The following is a 19334-nucleotide window of genomic DNA, read 5'->3' as shown; positions in this document are numbered from 1 at the left end:
AGTCCTACGTTTAGCTCATATTATCACATTCACATAAATTTCATGTTTAAAAAGAAAAATAGATTTCAACGAAAGAAAGAAAAAAAAAAACTGCAAAAGTGTGCATATGGTTGGAAAATATGAAATTATTTTAGTAATTCAAGATTTACTTTTTTAATGTGCCTTAGGACAGATTTATAAGGTCTTGAATATAGTTAGGAGAAGATGAAAATTTGAAGATTTTTTTTTTGAAAAGACCCAATTAATTCGACCGATTATCCTAAAGCCTTGCTCTATAGATAGTGTGAGTTGTCAAGATCAGAAATGATGAAGACCTCTTGTACATAAATATGAAGTACGTAAAAATTTGGGGACTAATAGAACGATGTGCAGTTTATCTCTTCTTTATTAGGACTCTGTATTTGAGTTACACTAGGAATCTCTGTTCTAGTCTATTTGAGACTACTCTTGTATATATATCTTAGGTTTCTATCATTGTAAAGATTGAACATTATTGAATATACATAATCTATTCTCATCTGGTATCAGCCTACATGGTCATGAATTGATGGGATTTGTTGACGGATCGAATCCCATGCCCAATCCGTGTCTTCCCGCGGCCGATGCTACTTCGCCGGTTCTTCCGAATCCTGTTTACGCTCCGTGGGTGCGCCAAGACCAGGGAGTCCTTAGTATGCTGGTGTCCTCTTTGTCGACGGAAGTTATGCATCTTGCGATTGGCCGTGAAACATCCAAATCTCTGTGGACTGCTATTGAGGAATTGTTGGCTTCGACTTCGCATTCCCGGATTCTCTTTCTTCTCGGCCAACTGTAGTCCCTTCGGCAGGGTGATTCGTCGATCGCGGATTATATCGCCCGCGCGCAGGTCGTGATCGAGGATCTTGCGCTTGCTGGCCGGCCTGTCGCGTTGGAGGATCAGAATCTGTATCTGTTCCGCAGACTGCGCCCTGAGTTTCACCCGATGACAGCTTCGATCGCCGGACGTGGCCATGCGGTTTCGCTTCAGGAAATCGCCAATCTTCTCGGCTCCCACGAGTTTGTTACGGGAGCCTCTTCTGGTGCGGAGCCGTCGGCCTTCATGTCGTCCCGTGGCGGTGGTCGGCGCCCGTGGCGTGGTAGACAGCAGCAACAGCGCGGCGGCGCTGGTGGACAGTTTGTCGGGGCTGGCGGGCAGCAGCAGTCCCGCGGTGGCAGTCCGACTGGTCGTGGCGGTAGGGGCGGTCGGTCGCGTGGTGGTGGTCGCGGCTCGCGGAACGGCAATTGGCAACCCAAATGTCAGTTGTGTGGAGTGATTGGTCATACTGCTCCCAGGTGTTATTCTCTCATTCACTCTCAGCCCCAGGCTAATTATACATATTCTGCTAATGCCCCGGATTTTTCCACTGATTCTACTAATCTCTGGATTCCTGACACTGGAGCCACGAATCACACCACTCCTGATATTGCTGCGCTGTCATCCTCTGAGGAGTATTCCGGGGGTGACACTCTGAGAGTTGGTGATGGTAAGGGGTTAAATATTAGTCATGTTGGTCGTGCATCTTTTGCTACCCCGTCTAGAATATTTAAATTATCCGATATTTTACATGTTCCGGGTTTGTCTTCGTCTTTGTTATCTGTTCAGCGGTTTACTAAGGATAACAATGTTTTCTTCGAGTTTCATCCTTCTTTTTTCCTTGTGAAGGATATCACCACCAGGGCGACTCTACTACGCGGTAGTAGTTCGGGAGGGCTGTACGCGTTGCCCGTTTCGTCTTCTCAGTCTTGTCCTCAAGCCTTCGTTTCGTCTCGTGCTTCATCATCGGTGTGGCATGATCGTCTGGGTCACCCTCATCAATGGGTTTTGAGTCGTGTTTTACCTTTCTGTTCTGTTATTAGTTCGAGTAGTTCTGCTAGTTGTTCTAGTCTTTGTTCGGCATGTCAGTTAGGGAAGTCTTCTCGCTTTCCTTTACCACGTGTTGACCATGTTAGTTCGAATGTTCTTGATCTAATCTATACTGATATTTGGGGACCAGCTCCCGTTTTGTCATCTACTGGTTGTCGTTACTTTGTTCTTTTTGTTGATGATTATTTTCGTTATACGTGGATATTCCCTATGAAATTAAAATCTGATCTTTATGCAATCTTTGATCGTTTTCGGGCCTTAGTTGAGCGTTCTTTCAATCGTAAAATTAAGGCCATTCAGTCTGATCTAGGGGCAGAGTATAAAAAGCTACATTCTTTGTTTGCTCAGTTAGGTATTAATCATCGACAGTCTTGTGCCTACACTCATGAGCAGAATGGTCGGGTCGAACGGAAACACAGGCATATTGTTGAGACTGGTCTCACTCTTATGGCTCGTGCGTTTGTTCCTTATTGTTTCTGGGATTATGCGTTTGAGACTGCAGTCTATGTGATTAATAAAATGCCTTCTAGTGTCTTGAATAACTCTAGTCCTCATCTTCTATTGCATAAATCCTCTCCATCTTACTCTTTTCTTCGTGTATTCGGTTGTCTTTGTTTTCCTTACTTGCGTCCCTATAATCGTCACAAAATGTCCTATAGGTCCTCTCCGTGTGTTTTCCTAGGTTATCCAGATTCTTTTTGGGGGTACAGATGCATGGACTTACAGACTAACAAGATTTATGTATGCAGACATGTTAAATTTGATGAGCAGGTTTTTCCTTTTGTTCGACCGCCTGTGCCATCACCTTCCTCTCCGATCGATCACCCATGGGCTGCGTCCTCTTTCCAGTTGTCTCCTCCGTCGCCTGTTGTTGTGCCGTCTGTCTCGGCTCTTGTTGTCGCTGCGGCTGCACCCGTGAGACAGCGAAGCCGACCTCGCGGGAGGTCTTCTAGGCCGACAGTTCGTACGCATAGTATGGCTACTCGGAGTCGGTCGGTGGCGCCCCATGTTGCCTTGTCTGCACAGGTTTGTCCTTCTGAGCCCACATGCTATACTCAAGCAGTCCGATTTCCCCAATGGCGAGATGCTATGGATCAGGAGTTCAATACCCTTCTGCACAATCGCACCTGGGTTCTTGTTCCTTCTCGTCCAGGTCTGAACGTCATTGGGTGTAAATGGGTTTTTCGCACCAAGCGAAAAGCTGATGGTTCGATAGAAAGACACAAAGCACGGCTCGTGGCGAAAGGCTTCAATCAGGTACCTGGTCAGGATTTCTTTGACACATTCAGTCCGGTTGTAAAACCAACCACTGTGCGGTTGCTTTTGAGTCTAGCAATTTCTTCTAGTTGGGTTATTCGTCAGTTAGATATTCATAATGCATTTTTGAATGGAAATCTGACTAAGACTGTTTACATGCGCCAAACGCCTGGTTATACTGATACTCACCTGCCTGATCATGTGTGTCTGTTGAAAAGATCTCTGTATGGTTTAAAACAGGCTCCCAGGGCCTGGTTTACTCGGCTTCATTCGTTCTTGCTGTCTGTGGGGTTTATTGCTTCTAAAACAGATGTCTCTTTATTCTATTTTTCGCAAGATAGTGCCTGTGTGTACCTACTGGTGTATGTTGATGACATTCTTGTGATGGGTAATGATTCTAAAGTTGTCTCTAATTTATTATCCAAATTGTCCTCTGTGTTTAAAATTCGAGATCTTGGTGAACCAGGCTTCTTTTTGGGTATTGAGTTGGTGAAAAGTGGTGATTCTATTATTCTGTCTCAGAAACGGTATATGACTGATATATTAAAACGGGCTGGCATGGCTGATTGTAAGCCATTGGCCACCCCTGTCTCTTCTGCGAAAATTTCCTCTTCCACCATCAATGCAGATTCGTTTGATGATCCGTCACGATTCAGGAGTTTGGCTGGAGCTCTTCAATATCTTACAGTCACTCGGCCTGATCTATCCTTTGCAGTCAATCAGCTCTGTCAGCATATGCATGCTCCAACTATGTCTCACTGGAGCACTTGAAGAGAGTCTTACGGTATGTAAAGGGAACTACATCCTTTGGTTTACGTATTAATCGGTCTGACTCTAGGGAGCTTCATGCCTTTTCTGATTCTGACTGGCAGGCTGCCCTACGGATCGGAAGTCTACCAGTGGTTATGCTGTGTTCTTGGGGATTAATCTTGTCTCCTGGGTCTGTAAGAAGCAGAAAACAGTTGCTAGGTCTTCTACGGAGGCTGAGTACAAAGGTCTGGCAGATGTCTGTGCTGAGGTTACCTGGATACTGTCTCTGCTGCGGGAACTCAAGATTCCAGACATCCAGGTTCCGAAGCTGTGGTGTGACAATCTAGGTGCTACTTATATGTGTGCTAATCCAATCTTTCATGCTCGTACAAAGCATGTTGAGATTGATTATCACTTTGTCAGGGACAAGGTTGCGTCTGGTGATATACAGGTTAACTTTATTTCTAGCAAAGATCAACTTGCTGATATATTTACAAAAGCTCTTCCAGGACCTCGGTTTTCTTTTCTCAGAGACAAGCTGCAGGTTTCAAGCATACCCTGCGCTTGAGGAGGAGTATTAGGACTCTGTATTTGAGTTACACTAGGAATCTCTGTTCTAGTCTATTTGAGACTACTCTTGTATATATATCTTAGGTTTTTGTCATTGTAAAGATTGAACATTATTGAATATACATAATCTGTTCTCATCTTCTTGAATATAAATTTTGAGATTTAAAATTAATTTAATGTAAATTGTGAAATATAGTATATAAAAAAATTGGATAGAGACAAAAGATGGATGAGGATAATGGCAGCATAAATTGAGTCAAAGGGCGCAAGTAGTATGATTGGTATGATTAAAGGTGAGGTAGCACACTCCACTATGCACAAACACGCATCATTATATCTATCATGCGTATCATCCAGCAGGATCAGGATAGATCCATGGACAACATGCGATACTTGCATGTATCCACAAACAAAATATCATTCCAAAAATTTAATAAACATATTTGTAGACAAAAAAAAAATTGATATCGAAATTAATATGTTAATTATTGGACATCATTTGGAAGGGGATTATTTTTTAATTTGTAAGATACTCCGTATATAATTTTAATCTTTTTAAGAATATCTAGAAAGTAAGAATTTATACATAATTATGTTTTTGGTACACTATATATATATATATATATATATATATGTCAAAGATCTTGTGGTCTAGTGGTACTCGATTTACTTTCATATGAAAGGGAGTGGGTTCGTGCCTCAGTAGAGGCGACTGTTGACTCTTTTTGTGCTCTTTGTGGCTTTCATGGATCTTCAATGGATGGAGATTAACTAGATATATATCGGCTATAATTTTGTACACTCATTGTAATCCAAATGATTTTATACTATACTGATTGTAACCACTACTTCGAATTTGAAAAAATAAATTCTTTAAAGATTTTGACACACCCAATAGGGCACTGAAAATTTGATGACATCAAAATTGATATGTTAATTATTATTATTGGACTTTATTTACTTCACAATATAAATTTCACACATTAATAATACAAGGAATGAGAAAAAAAATATTATTACTATGATAACATGGCATATATAATTATACGGATGTCTCTAGTTATAGGAGAACCGTACGCCTTATATTACTCTCATTCTTATTTCTAATAGGATCATAAAAATCAAGGCAAAAACTTAATTAGACAAGGATAAACAAGCCTATTTCAACTACACCAATCACTGACCTATAGCTTACTCCGATCCCATGCAAACTAGTTGGGCGGCTTCCACCATCTCCCATATATGTATCTTGAGTTAGCTTACATCATGATCTTGATCCAATTCTATAGTCTTGGTCACTCTCATACAGAGGTATCGATACGGACCAGCCCACTAAAACTCGCTATATGGTGGGGCGAGCTTAAAAGCCCGCCAAAATAGGGAAGCCACTCCGTCCCGTCTTAAGTCTGTGGGTTTTGATGGGGGCCCACCAAATTTTAAACATTTTAAATTTAAATTAAAAATTAATATAAAAAATAATAAGTGTATATTAAAATAACTAATAAATAATTAAATACATAATGTGATAATTCATATATAAGTCAATAACAAATCATTTATACAATATACTAATTTTTAAAAACTTGATTATATATATGGCTTGGCAAGCCCCCGACGGCCTGCCAAGCCCGCGGGTTAGGCGGGGGCGAGCTAAAAAGCCAGTCAAAATATGGGCCCAAAATATCAAAGCTCTTCCCGCTCTTTTTGCGAGACGGGATGAGCTAATCCAGCTGGCTAAACTCATTTTGACGGCTCTACTCTCATGTGGCTTCCATGACACATGCATGATGTCTATAAGATCTTGTTCCATCAAGTGTAAATATATATATATATATATATATATATATATATATATATATATATATATATAGTATTATTTTAGATAATATATGATTTTATATCATGAAATGCATGTAATTTTATATATAATTTACGGTAAGTATGTATGAAATTGATATTATCAATAATAATATGGTCATATGATAAGATTTGTGTGAGAATGAGATATTTATATTGTAATACATGCGATTCCTTATGATACGTACTAATTGTAACACGTGAAGTGGAGCCAAGTGCATTACATGCGACGCCGTTATATTTAACAACTGAGCCGAGACGGCACGAAGCTAAGGATGATTTTATATAAAATAGTGAATAGTATACCCAGAAAGGCATGGCAAGTAGACATATTCATAATTCATCAGAGTTGACCTTTCGGCGGAAGTTATTATTGATTGCTGAAAGGCTGATGATGTTGGTAGGGTCGTTTGGTTAGGTTGGGTTGTCAAGAAAGATTTGATAACTTTGAGAAGCATCACATATGACAATGTCGCAATTAATGTAGTGAAAGAAGCTCCTTTGGTCTGAATTTGATCTGTATATAACGTCCCAGCCTAGCTTGCCATATCTCTTAGGCTAGCCTAACTTGCACCATTCCAACCACACTCGCCTCCATCTCTTGTCTTTGTTAGAGAATATGATATAACAGCGACCTTAGCTTAGTTACGTTTTTTCAGACTGTTGATTTGATAATTATAAGGTTATGTGTTTTACTTTTAATGGGAACAGCTTATTGACTTTTTTGGTTTGAGTCAATTAACTATGGACAACTTAGGGTGTGTTTGGTTGACAGGTTTAGCTATCAGGAATGGGTATCAAAGTCATCGTTAGTGCTTGGTTGACAGGTTTTTAGAACACTACTATGGGTTTTGATTATCCCCATTAATTGCAAAACTCATTCCCTAATAAAATAAGGGTTTCATTTCCCTTCCTCCTCCGCTTCTCCAACTATTAATAATCATTCTCATCCCACTTTACTACCAAACATGCAAAATACTTTCACCAAAACTCATTACCATTACCAAGTATTTGATACCCATTCCGATTACGATTCCCACGTGCGAATCAAACGCACTCTTAGCTTATTAACCTCTTTGATTTGAGCCAATCAACAATTTTGTGATTATATTAATTACATTTTTTTTCTTTGTATTATTCAATACACACACACACACAATTTTGTAAAATTAACATCACGGTTAAATATGATATTCTAAGAAGTTCCGATGTGCAAAACATAATTCTAGCTAGTCATTCAATTTAAACAACCATTGTATTGTAGAGTTTTGCTTAATAAAAGTCTATGATTGAGATTTGAGACTGTTCATAAAAAATCACGAATCACAATTATGTTGCCTGACTACAACATCTTTAGCATCATAACAGTGTATTTAATTTTTTCCTATAATAAACAATTAGGATGAGGCAAGGGGAAGATTCTAGCTATTAAGCAAGTTTATCACTCATCGATCAATAACATGGGCCAAGGTAAATTTGATTTTGGTCTAATTAGTCATATATTTGTGTAAACGACTAAACGTTATGATGTTATGGAAATCATGTATTACATGTTTTGCCAAGACATTATACTTGCATGTTAACATTCACAAGAATGATGATTAGAAGTAGAGTATGATCATCAACTTTTATTGAACTATATTAAATTATTGATCATGTATTTATTACTTGATTTACCTCTCTGATTAATTTTTGGCCAAATATAACCCCTCACCATTTTCTTTATTGATTATTAATTGTTATAAGTGAAAAACTCTAACTTTTCAAATTAAAATTGTAAAAATTCTAAGCTTTAAAAATAAATACCAAAATCATTCAAATTAAACTTTTGTTCGCTGCCAATAACCTTATAGTCAAGTGGCATGTAGTAATTCTTTCCAACGGAGGTCTATTGACTTTTTATGTTTCAACAGACAACAGATTGAGAAAGTATATATAGATGAACAAGTACTAAAAAAAAAAAAAAAAAAAAAANAAAAAAAAAAAAAAAAAAAAAACTTTTGTTTGTCATGCCAAATGTTTCAGGCCAAACTTTGACTCCCTTTTAAAGGTTGCTAATATCCACCACCACTTTCCCCAATATACCTTTATCAAATTCCTTTTTAATTTTTATACAAATTGAAAATTGTCAACATTGCTTTTATATTTTGTCAAAAAATTGTTTGGATGGTTAAGTAAGGTAGAAAATGTATAATCAAAAACTTAATTTGTTTCAATTAAATCGAAAGTTCATGACTATTTTTGACATTTCAAAATAGTACGTCAAAAGAAAATTTTTGGGTATTAATTCACAATATATAATTATATATATATATAAACTTCAAATCTAAATGTTTGTTTGGAAACTCAAAATGAATTTCAGAAGTCCTATTCTGAATTTTCTAATGATTAAGTGCTTGACTATCCAAGAAAAAATAAAGTTAATGAAAAGTACTCGTTCTAGTGAGAGACAAAAATTCATTTTGACAAAAAATATCTTTCAAGATTTTTACTCGAAAGACATTTTTCATGTTCCTTTTTCACGCTTGACTCTCTCTATTTCTCTCCTTAGTCTCCTATCTAAGTGGTATCAAATGAGTATGTCGAATTGCTATATGCAAGTTAATATTAGGCTAGATTAAGCTAGCTTAGTTAAAATTTAGGTTGGAGTGGACCGAGATAAACAATATAATAAAGTTTTTTTGGCCTAACCTAGCCTCTTGGCCGACAACCAATTTTATTTTTTATTTTTTTTAAAAAAAATTAGATTCTTTTTCCTTAATTTGTTTAGTTTAGAGATATTACTTTTATCAATGTAAACTAATTAATATTTTATAATAAAAAAAATACTTTGTAATAGATTTTTATTTATTTTTTGAAAAATGAATGAAATAGATTAAGAAAATTTTTAAACTTTCAATTAAATGCAAGAAAATAAAAATGTTTTTTTTAAATGTCCATTTAAAAAAAATTCAAAAATCATTTTCTAAATATTCAAATGGACCCTAAATCTACGGTCTAAATATGAGCATAAGTGCATAACTATTAATTAAAAAAGTACATTCTATGCCCCATGGTTATAATCATACACGATATCACATGCAAAGTTCACAATGTTAACGTGATACCCTAAAATGTAAAGAATTTTATAGTTTAGAATTTTATAGTACTGTAGAATTTCCAAAAAAGGATTTTTTTTTTTGAAATATCCATGATTATATACAAGGTAGTATTTGTTCTATATTTTTCAATCTCAAAAAAGAATTTTTTTTTTAAAAGTATTTTGTAACCATTTTTGAGATTTTTTTTTCAAGTATTTTGTAACCATTAATTTGTATACTTTACACGGACTTGTTGAGCAAGATAAGAAAGTGAGTGTATTTATTTCAGCCACACAAGCAGCTCAATTGGTACTTAGATCATAGTTGAGGGTTAGGACTCGTGATCGGACCATAATAGTCATAGTATAAAGGTTTTATCTAATGCGGGGTATTCCCTATGAGCACAAAGCACTAGTCTTTCTCCCTAAGAAATCACTAGGTCATCATAATTTGTTCCAAAATTCTATCGAGTCGAGGTAGAAAAGTTTTAAGAGGAAGAGAATTTGCTTTTGAGACAAGTATTTATTTCATCTTTTCAACCGTTAAAAAGCTTATAAAAGTATTATGCTCAAAAAGGCCAGAACATTTTCAATGTTATAGGCTTTCTTTTCTTTTTTTTTTCTTTTCTTTTTTTGGATTATTTATTTATTTGTGGGTGGGTGAAACAGGAAGGTAGTGCTAGCATACAATTGATTAAGGTCACCACAGCGTGAAACAAGCATAATAATGGTTTTGTCTTTTTAACTAATTATCGTGCTATTTGTTGGCTACATTTGGATCCATAATTCCATACTCAAACGTTAACAAATTAAGTTCAACCAATAGACCAAACAGGATTATAGGTAATTCTGTCCCATGGCTTAACTCACTAGTTTAGTATGCAATATTTAAAAAAAAAAAGATTAATATTTGAAACTCAGTAGCGACACTTTGGGGATCATGTCCTAATAAAGAAACTTAATAATAATCAAATTTAAACATTTCATTGATTTTTAGAAAATTTTAAAAAAAAACACACTTTACTATGAATATTGATATCTTTTCTATCGCCTCATTTATTATTTATTTCAACCTATGAATATTTTGTTCTCTCTAAACGTTTAAAAGATTGATTAAAAATACCAAGTAACGTTCTATCTAGGGAACATACAGTCATATCTCTCAATGAAACACAAAACAAAATATATGTATGGGGATAGTGATTCATTTAAACAAGTTTTAATAGGCATGTATTACGGTGACACTAATTTTTTTAATAGATGACTCAAGAAAGAGGCAATTGAATAGACCAAGTAAGGTTTAAGTGGGTAGTACGTTAATTGACACATAAATTAAATGTGAAATTAAGTTAAAACATGTGAATAAACAACTAACTTATTGAATAAAAACAATCGACCATTAAAAAAAATCGATCTTATTTTTAGATACTAAAAAACTTAACACTGATAATATCTTAATCTCAAAACTCTTTAAATGTTCAACTCACAATGGTTTTGGAAGTTTAGTCTAAGCTATTGGCTGATCCAAGCTAAGTTAGGGTTTGTCCCAAACTTGAAAATTCAATGGAACTCATGTTATAGCATCACCATAGAATTCGTCAAGATTATGGTTTTGTACCTAACACTAATTAATTAACAATGAAAAATATAAACCACAATTGTTTGGATGAATTTCTCCGACTTTAAATGTGAATTGCTCCTTTACAATGGAAGCTCACCAAGATTTAGGTTGAAAACAATTATGCAATTAATCATCGGTATTTGCTAACACCAACCGTTGAAAAAGATAATGATGTAAAAATAATTGTTTTGGTGAGAAATAAAAATAAATTTTGTTTGTATATCTAAAAAAAAATTAAACAGATGGAGATTTAATTTTAGAATACATAGAGGCGGTAACATTTTTATAAATAAATATAAGTTTGAATGAATATACCATACTTTATCCAAAACAATGCGTCTTGAATTTCGTGATCTTAAAAATATGTGTATTTTGTCTTCATGAACAATCCGTGTATATTTAGACAAAAATTGCACAAATTTGGATGAAAACAAAATTGGGATTCTCTCAAATTAATATGCATGCATGTTTACAAAAATGTCACTATGTTTATTTAAACTCTTGTAAACTTCTCAAAACAATATTGATTATTTGTTTTGTTGTTTTTACACTAAAGATAAATATAGATCTCTAATGATGAAAGGACTAGATTTATTCTATTGATTATTTGTTTTGTTGTTTTTACACTAAAGATAAATATAGATCTCTAATGATGAAAGGACTAGATTTATTCTCATTTCTCAGAAGGAAACTATTCTGGCCTAATCTCACACACATATCACATCTTTTTACAAAATCAAGCCAAAAATTTGAATAACATATAATACCAACTTTATTTTTTAATTGTAATAACATATAATACCAAGCACCTTGTGTTTAAATTAGTATTGTTAAAGTGGTCAAAACTCGCGGGCTGGCCCACACCCGCCCCGCAGTAGTGCGAGTTAGGGCTACAAAAAAGGTGACCCATGAAAGAACTAGCAGGCCTAACGAGCCTAACTTAATTGCTAAGACCTGCAATCGCGTGGGTTGCAGGCCGGCTTGCAAACCGACCTTATTACTATTATTATTATTATTATTATTATTATAATATATATATATATATATATATATATATATATATATATATATATATATATATATATATATAGAGATATATATATATATATAGAGATATATATATATATATAGAGATATATATATATATATAGAGATATATATATATATATAGAGATATATATATATATATAGAGATATATATATATATATAGAGATATATATATATATATAGAGATATATATATATATATAGAGATATATATATATATATAGAGATATATATATATATATAGAGATATATATATATATATAGAGATATATATATATATATAGAGATATATATATATATATAGAGATATATATATATATATAGAGATATATATATATATATAGAGATATATATATATATATAGAGATATATATATATATATAGAGATATATATATATATATAGAGATATATATATATATATAGAGATATATATATATATATAGAGATATATATATATATATAGAGATATATATATATATATAGAGATATATATATATATATAGAGATATATATATATATATAGAGATATATATATATATATAGAGATATATATATATATATAGAGATATATATATATATATAGAGATATATATATATATATAGAGATATATATATATATATAGAGATATATATATATATATAGAGATATATATATATATATAGAGATATATATATATATATAGAGATATATATATATATATAGAGATATATATATATATATAGAGATATATATATATATATAGAGATATATATATATATATAGAGATATATATATATATATAGAGATATATATATATATATAGAGATATATATATATATATACACGTGTATTATGAATATATATTAAAATAAAAAAAAAAAAAAGAAAAGTCTGCAGGACCCGCCAACCCGCATGGGGCGGACTAGGATTGTATGAACTCTAGTCCGCGGGCCTAACGGGCTGGCCCGTCAAAAATTAGGTCCGCGGTGGGGCAGCCTGGCCCGCTTTAACAGTACTAGCTTAGATGACATATATATAGTGACTCTCTCACATGGGAGGTCATGAGATTGAGCCTTAGTGGAGACGATATTGACTCTTTGTGCTTTGTGAACAAATATTACAATGTAATGTGGTCAGTTGTATTAAAAAAAATTTGTATGCGAACAGATAATGTTATCACATGCATTTTCATCAAATTCAATCCGCCATTATGTAACCCATCCATTTCTTCATTCAATATTCTGTGCATAAATTATTGCCAACAAACGTAACAATAGATCAAATATGGATTTTCTAGTCCATATGAGACCTTTTGTAGGTCTGGGAATTGATTTGTTAAACATTTATCTGAGCTTGCATCCTCTCTTTTTTCCAAATGTACTAGATGTACTATTTTTTCCAAAGTTGGAATTTGTGTTTAACAACACATGCGTTTTCAAAAAAAAAAAAAAAAGATCAAATATGGATTTTCTAGTCAAATCTTGGAAACAATCCCAAGACTAGCATCCTACGACAAATATCCGCTTCTCATTATGCTATGGACTCGGATGGACCCATGTCCATGTTTACAATTTAAAATCTCTATATTTACTATGGACTCAGGTGGACCCATGTCCATGTTTACAATTTAAAATTTTTATATTTATAATTTTAAAATTTTACGTTCATAATTTTAGAATTTTATATTTATAATTTTAAATCTCAATATACAAAATTACATTACTCAATATTCACAATTTTTTAACTCTATATATCATAATTTTATTATATAGATTCAAAAATTGTATTATACTATTGAATATAGAGTTATGAAATTGTATACATAAAGTTAAAAAATTATGAACATATATAAAATTCAAAAATTGTGAACATAAAATTTTATAATTATAAATGTAGAGTTAAAATTGTGAACATGAACCTGGAAATAGACCCAGATCCATGGCATAACAACCGTTTCTGATACTCCACGGCCCACACCTTGTTATGGGCTTTCAATTCCTTCAAGATGAAACAAATCTAGGGGACAATATAATCATTATATAATATGATTGTATAATATGATTTGATATTCTTCATGTGCTCCATAGTGTAATTTAATCATTATAGTCATATCCCACTGCAATTATAACATCATCCCACACACTTTCAACGCTCTGTATTTTCCAAAATGCAAGGATTAAACTCTCAAATACAAGATATAGTAATAATACACTTCATGGGAGATATGCAGAAGAGTGATGGTACTACTTTCATTTCTAATTAATACGGAGTATAAAATTTAAATAATACCTTAACTAATCACTAAGATTGCTATTTAGTCCTTATTCTGACAAATGTTGCTATTTTTAACCCAAAAAAATCACATGTATTACTAACATAAATTTTAATCACAAACAAATTAGTAACTTTTGAATAACGTAAGGATTTGTTTCAATTATTAACGATTCTTTTCAAATAAACCCTGATGTAAATCATAAATGCTCTAATGAAGCATTACTAATACATATATAAACTATTAGCTTTCCATTTCTTCAATTCCTGTGAACTATAATGAAAGTAATGGTTACAATACAAAGTTATAATTACAGACAATATGTTCAGCTGCAACTGCTGTGGCCTTAAATTTCTTCCTATACTTTTTTCATTCTATCACAATTTGAGTGTGTTATTGTCTGTATAGTCTTAGGTGAATCAGAAACTGCAAAACAAAGCTATATCACAATTGCTATACATTTACCTTAATTACATATATCACTTCATACTTAAACCTTAAAAGTCTCCCCTGAAATATGGAGAACCAAAGTATGAGCTAGAGAATGTGCCTCCCACATTAGGGAAAAGGGTAAGGAAACACACCAAGAAAAGTACACAGCCCCAAGCAAACCTCTCATTTCCCAACGGCGTGATCTCATCTTGCGCAGGGATCTCTTCCCCGCCTCGGAAGAAGGTTGCGAAGAGGCCCCACGCCAAACACACAATGCTTCCGCTGATACCGCCAAGTCCTAGGAGGAACGAAGTGGCGAAAGTTAACAAATTCGCGGTGCTTCTGCCAAACATGGCCTGCGCAATACGGCCCCCCTCGAGTCTCCCGCACGGCAATAAATTCAAAGAGGTAACGACCATCCCTGCGAGAAAGAATAATAATCTGGCTAAGTGAACAGATCACTTTATTTGAGTTGTTACGCCTTTCATGCAAAAGAGTAGTATCTCCCTACTTCAGTTTCGGGAATAAGCAAGATGGAGGGAACTAAATAGAGGCTTGTTACTATTTTTTTTGGGTGTAGCCCAGGGATTCCACCATCGGACACAGGGACTAATCCCCTCATTGGATTGTAGGCACCTCTATTGGGTGGGTCAGCTGGCCTGCAGAGGCTTGTTATTATTATAAGAGTGTCTCGTGGTTTTCGCTTCAATTGGTAACTAGGGGGATTGTTGGGCGGAGACCAGTAAAAGGCCAAGTCCATGACGACTGTCTATAAGGAAATAAAGTTGCGCCTTAGCTACTAGCTGTAGCTTTTGGCATAGTGTAAGCGCTTGATCCTAATAAACTGCTTGTTATAAGAGTGTCTCGTGGTTTTTTATTTATTTGCTGAAACTTAGAATCTAGATGGGTTCTACTACGAGTATGAAGAGGGCACAACAACAAAAGAAAAGCACAGATTGCCGGAGAAAATAGTATTCTTAACATCATACCAGCTTCAACATGTTCTAAACGAGGTCAAAATACCGAGTAAACTCACCTAAGAGACCAGCAAAAGCAAGGGGATCGACCGGGACCCCCACACCCTCGACTGCATAAGGCAGCACATTTCCCAGATCATCAGCATATGGACCAATAACATATTGAATAAAAGAGAACAGAGGATTATTCTCAAAGAACTGAGGTCTTATGTACCTGCAAACGAATAGGAATAAATGAGCAACTGTGAAGTGAAAAGGCTTAAGACAGCCTTCACTCGTATAAATTAGACCAAGACATCTATGAGTATTACAAAAGGTAAACTAAATCACTTACAGTGCATTTTCACCGCCATTAAAGCTTCCGTCAGATATAAAAGCAGCGACAACAAGTAGTAGTGATGTCACATAGGCACTTGCGGTCCTAGCAACTGGAATGTCAAATAAAGCCTTCTTATTTGGTAGCAGAGACTCGTAGTTGTTCATAACACCAAGGCATCCGGTCCAATTGGACGGAACAAGAAAGGACGGACTAAGTTTGACACCATACCGAGATGCTACCACTCTTGTTGTTATCTGCAAACATATCAGACGATACAGAACTCAACAACTGAAACACAGACATCATGTTTCCAGTTTAAGCCTTTAAGGATAACCACTTGCTTCAAAGAATCAATTTAGTCATCGAATTTTTATTACGCCCTTCTAGACAACCCTTTTCATCAAAATTGTGATGCGTACCTCTGAAACTCCCAAAATTGTCAAGAAGCCACCAAAGAGAGGCACCACATTCGCCAAGTAGTCGTCAATTGTAGCATCAGGCTTGAGGAAGAAGCCACTCGTCAAAGCTATTGTCCCAAAAGTTGTAACGCATAGTGCTATTGCACTAATATAACCCCAAGGAGTGCTTAACTTGGTTGACTCAAATTGAAGATCCATCTCCAATTTAGGTTGCACCACACAAGCCTTAAGAAACAACAATCACCAACACGCATTACTTAAACACGCAATAAAATGAAAACATTTAAAAACAAAAGGACGATCGAGCTACATGCTTTAAGCTTTCTTTATTCAACACAAGCATGCATCTATTGTTACTTACATAACAATAGTACCGGTTATCATATAGGCCTGCATCGGCTTAGTATTTGTGAAAACTAATGCCCCCCTACCAACAAGTAGGCTAACTACCAGGCAATTGATTCAAACTCCAATTCGAGATGGCTTAACCAACAGGAGTCTCTAGAGTTCAAGCCAACACGTAAAATACCTCTAAAAATCATCACTTTAATCACTTAAAGCCACCCAATCAATGAACATTCTCAACTACAAACTAGATTTAGCAGCAAATAAGAAAAATTTTGAAGTGATACTACAGTGTAACCTAAAGGGCCAAGTCTAACACCTGGTGGCTAATAGCAATAGGAGATTGCTGGGCAGAGGCCTAAGCATTCGGGCCAAGTCCAGCACCCTGCCTTTCGAAAATGTGGCGCTAATTGCTACGCACTTATAAGGAAATAAAATTGCGTCTTCACTACTCGCTACTGCTTTTAGCACAGTGGTAAACAATTGATCCTAACACTAACAAATAGTATTCCACAATCATGGAAAGGAAGCTTCAATAATAGACAAGATCAGTTACCTGTTTCTTAATGTCATTTGTTGTTTCCTCTGTAAACCACAAAACAACATCCCTTCCAGCAGCTTCTGATAGCTTCTTCTCTAGCTTGGGTATTACTTCCTGAATGGGTTTCCTCAAGTTTCCAATAAAGATCCCTCCATCTCCAAATCTCCTAACATCTGTGGCGAAAAACGTATCAAACCCAAAGCAGCTCTTTAACTGCCATTCAAAACAAAGTTCAGACACACAATACAATCAAATGATTTTGTTAGTAATTAACCCGAAAAGATAATGACATTAGAGAAGCAAAATAATTACCTTATTAAGATCAAGAGCCTTGAAAGACTCCTCTGCTTTCTCTAACCTCTCTTTCTCTCTGGACAAACTGTCACGAAGCAGCCTATTCAGTAAGCTCACCACTGGGTTGCTACTGGTCTGTCTATCAAGCTCCTTCAACCTCCTATCCGCCCTCTTCTTCTCCAGCTTTATAGCCGCCTCAATTGAGGGATTGCCCATAAAGTTCTTGAACTCCTCGTCGCTTTTCCAGTCCATTTCTTGCTGCTTCTCTCTCTCTATCTCCTCAGATCCACTCTCTTTCTGCAATTCGCCTTCCAAGTGCAAATCTTTCCTCGCGATTTCCTCATTTCGAGCCTCTTCGTGAGCCACAGCCACCGAAGACGAAGAGGGTTCATCTTTATTCTCCGCCCTGACATAAAAACTCAATCTTTTAGAGTTTTTCGAGGACCAAAGCGAGGAAAAGAGATGGGTCTTGGCGCCAAGAGGCGAATATTTGGAAATTGGATAAGAACAAGTAGGCAATCGATGGGAGTGATTGCTGAGGGTCCAAGAAGAAGAAGAAGAAGAAGAGCACGAAGCAGTAAAGGTAGCCATGGCCGGAGATCAGAGTCGATTAGGATTTAGGAATGCAACGAAAGATGGAGCTTTGGAGCATAAGTAGAGCGGGAGAAGGTGTTGGAAAGGTCTAGAAAGGCGGAGAAGAAGTACAGGTTGCATGCATCGTGGAGATGAGTACAAAAGAGTGATTGTCTGATTGAGAGTTTTGAAACCCCACCGCCACTGGAGCCTGGAGATTTTGGAAATTTGTGGCGGATGAACTTCGAATCGCGCTCGAGTTTTGGCGCTGTGTCTTCGAAAACACTATAAACGACCGTGTGACAAAATTCTTAACGAATCAACGGAGCAGTTTGTACAAAATCAGCTTATTGAATACCTTATCCACAAATAGATACTAGGTTCGAGAACACCTAGTCGGTAGTTCCAAACTTCCAGTTCTACGTAGTTTTGGTATAGTGATGTTAAATTTGAATATTTTATACGACTTACGGCACGTTTGGTTCGCTAAAAAATAAATTACAAGAAAAATTAATTCTATTGTTTGATTGTTGAAAAAGGAATTATTGGATCATTGTTTTGTTGAATTTGGAATTGTAAAAAATAATGAGTATAAAGATAATTATACCACTACACAATAATAACAACAATAATAATAATGGTAATTAAAAAAAAGTTAATGAGGACATAATTGTCCTCTTTGTTTTCCATGGAAAACAAAATACCAAGGAGTGGCCAAGGAAAATGTTTTCCTTGTTCTTAAGGAAAATATTTTCCATCCAACCAAACAAAGGAAAATTTTCTTCAAATTCAAGGAAAACATTTTCCATCTAACCAAACACCTCCTTAATGCCATATAGGTCCTTTAATTATAGTAATTTTGTCACGCTTATATAGTCCTAAATTTTTAAAGTGATCACCAATGGTCCCTCGATTTTTAAATTATTATCGTGATTCAAGTTAACCACACATGGTCTTTCAACAATCAAAATTTAACTAACTATGGTCTTTTTGAAAGTTGAAGGATCATGATGGTCAATTTGAAAGTTTAAGATTAAACGTGATAAAACTACTATATTCAGATGACACCAGATGATATTAAAGATAATAGTTTAAAATCGTTCTTTTATATGTCAAAG

The 19334-nt window shown here is 35.0% G+C and overlaps 1 protein-coding gene across 1 annotated transcript; it reads right to left on the bottom strand.

The window, feature by feature from the left end:
* Nucleotides 1-14548: 14548 nt before the first annotated feature.
* Nucleotides 14549-18517, bottom strand: LOC116031400 (probable zinc metallopeptidase EGY3, chloroplastic). The gene is made up of 6 exons (XM_031273604.1): nucleotides 17662-18517; nucleotides 17365-17562; nucleotides 16464-16688; nucleotides 16060-16298; nucleotides 15785-15939; nucleotides 14549-15169 (listed from the first exon to the last, which is right to left on the bottom strand). Exons 1-6 carry the CDS (start codon nucleotides 18232-18234, stop codon nucleotides 14814-14816), a joined length of 1746 nt encoding a protein of 581 aa, XP_031129464.1. The 5' UTR covers nucleotides 18235-18517; the 3' UTR covers nucleotides 14549-14813.
* Between the last annotated feature and the right edge of the window lie 817 nt (nucleotides 18518-19334).

Source organism: Ipomoea triloba, chromosome 1, assembly GCF_003576645.1.
Source record: "Ipomoea triloba cultivar NCNSP0323 chromosome 1, ASM357664v1".
In the NCBI taxonomy this organism is placed as follows: domain Eukaryota; kingdom Viridiplantae; phylum Streptophyta; class Magnoliopsida; order Solanales; family Convolvulaceae; genus Ipomoea; species Ipomoea triloba.
The sequence above is the reverse complement of the archived record's forward strand: the minus strand, read 5'-3'. Positions and strand labels throughout refer to the sequence as shown.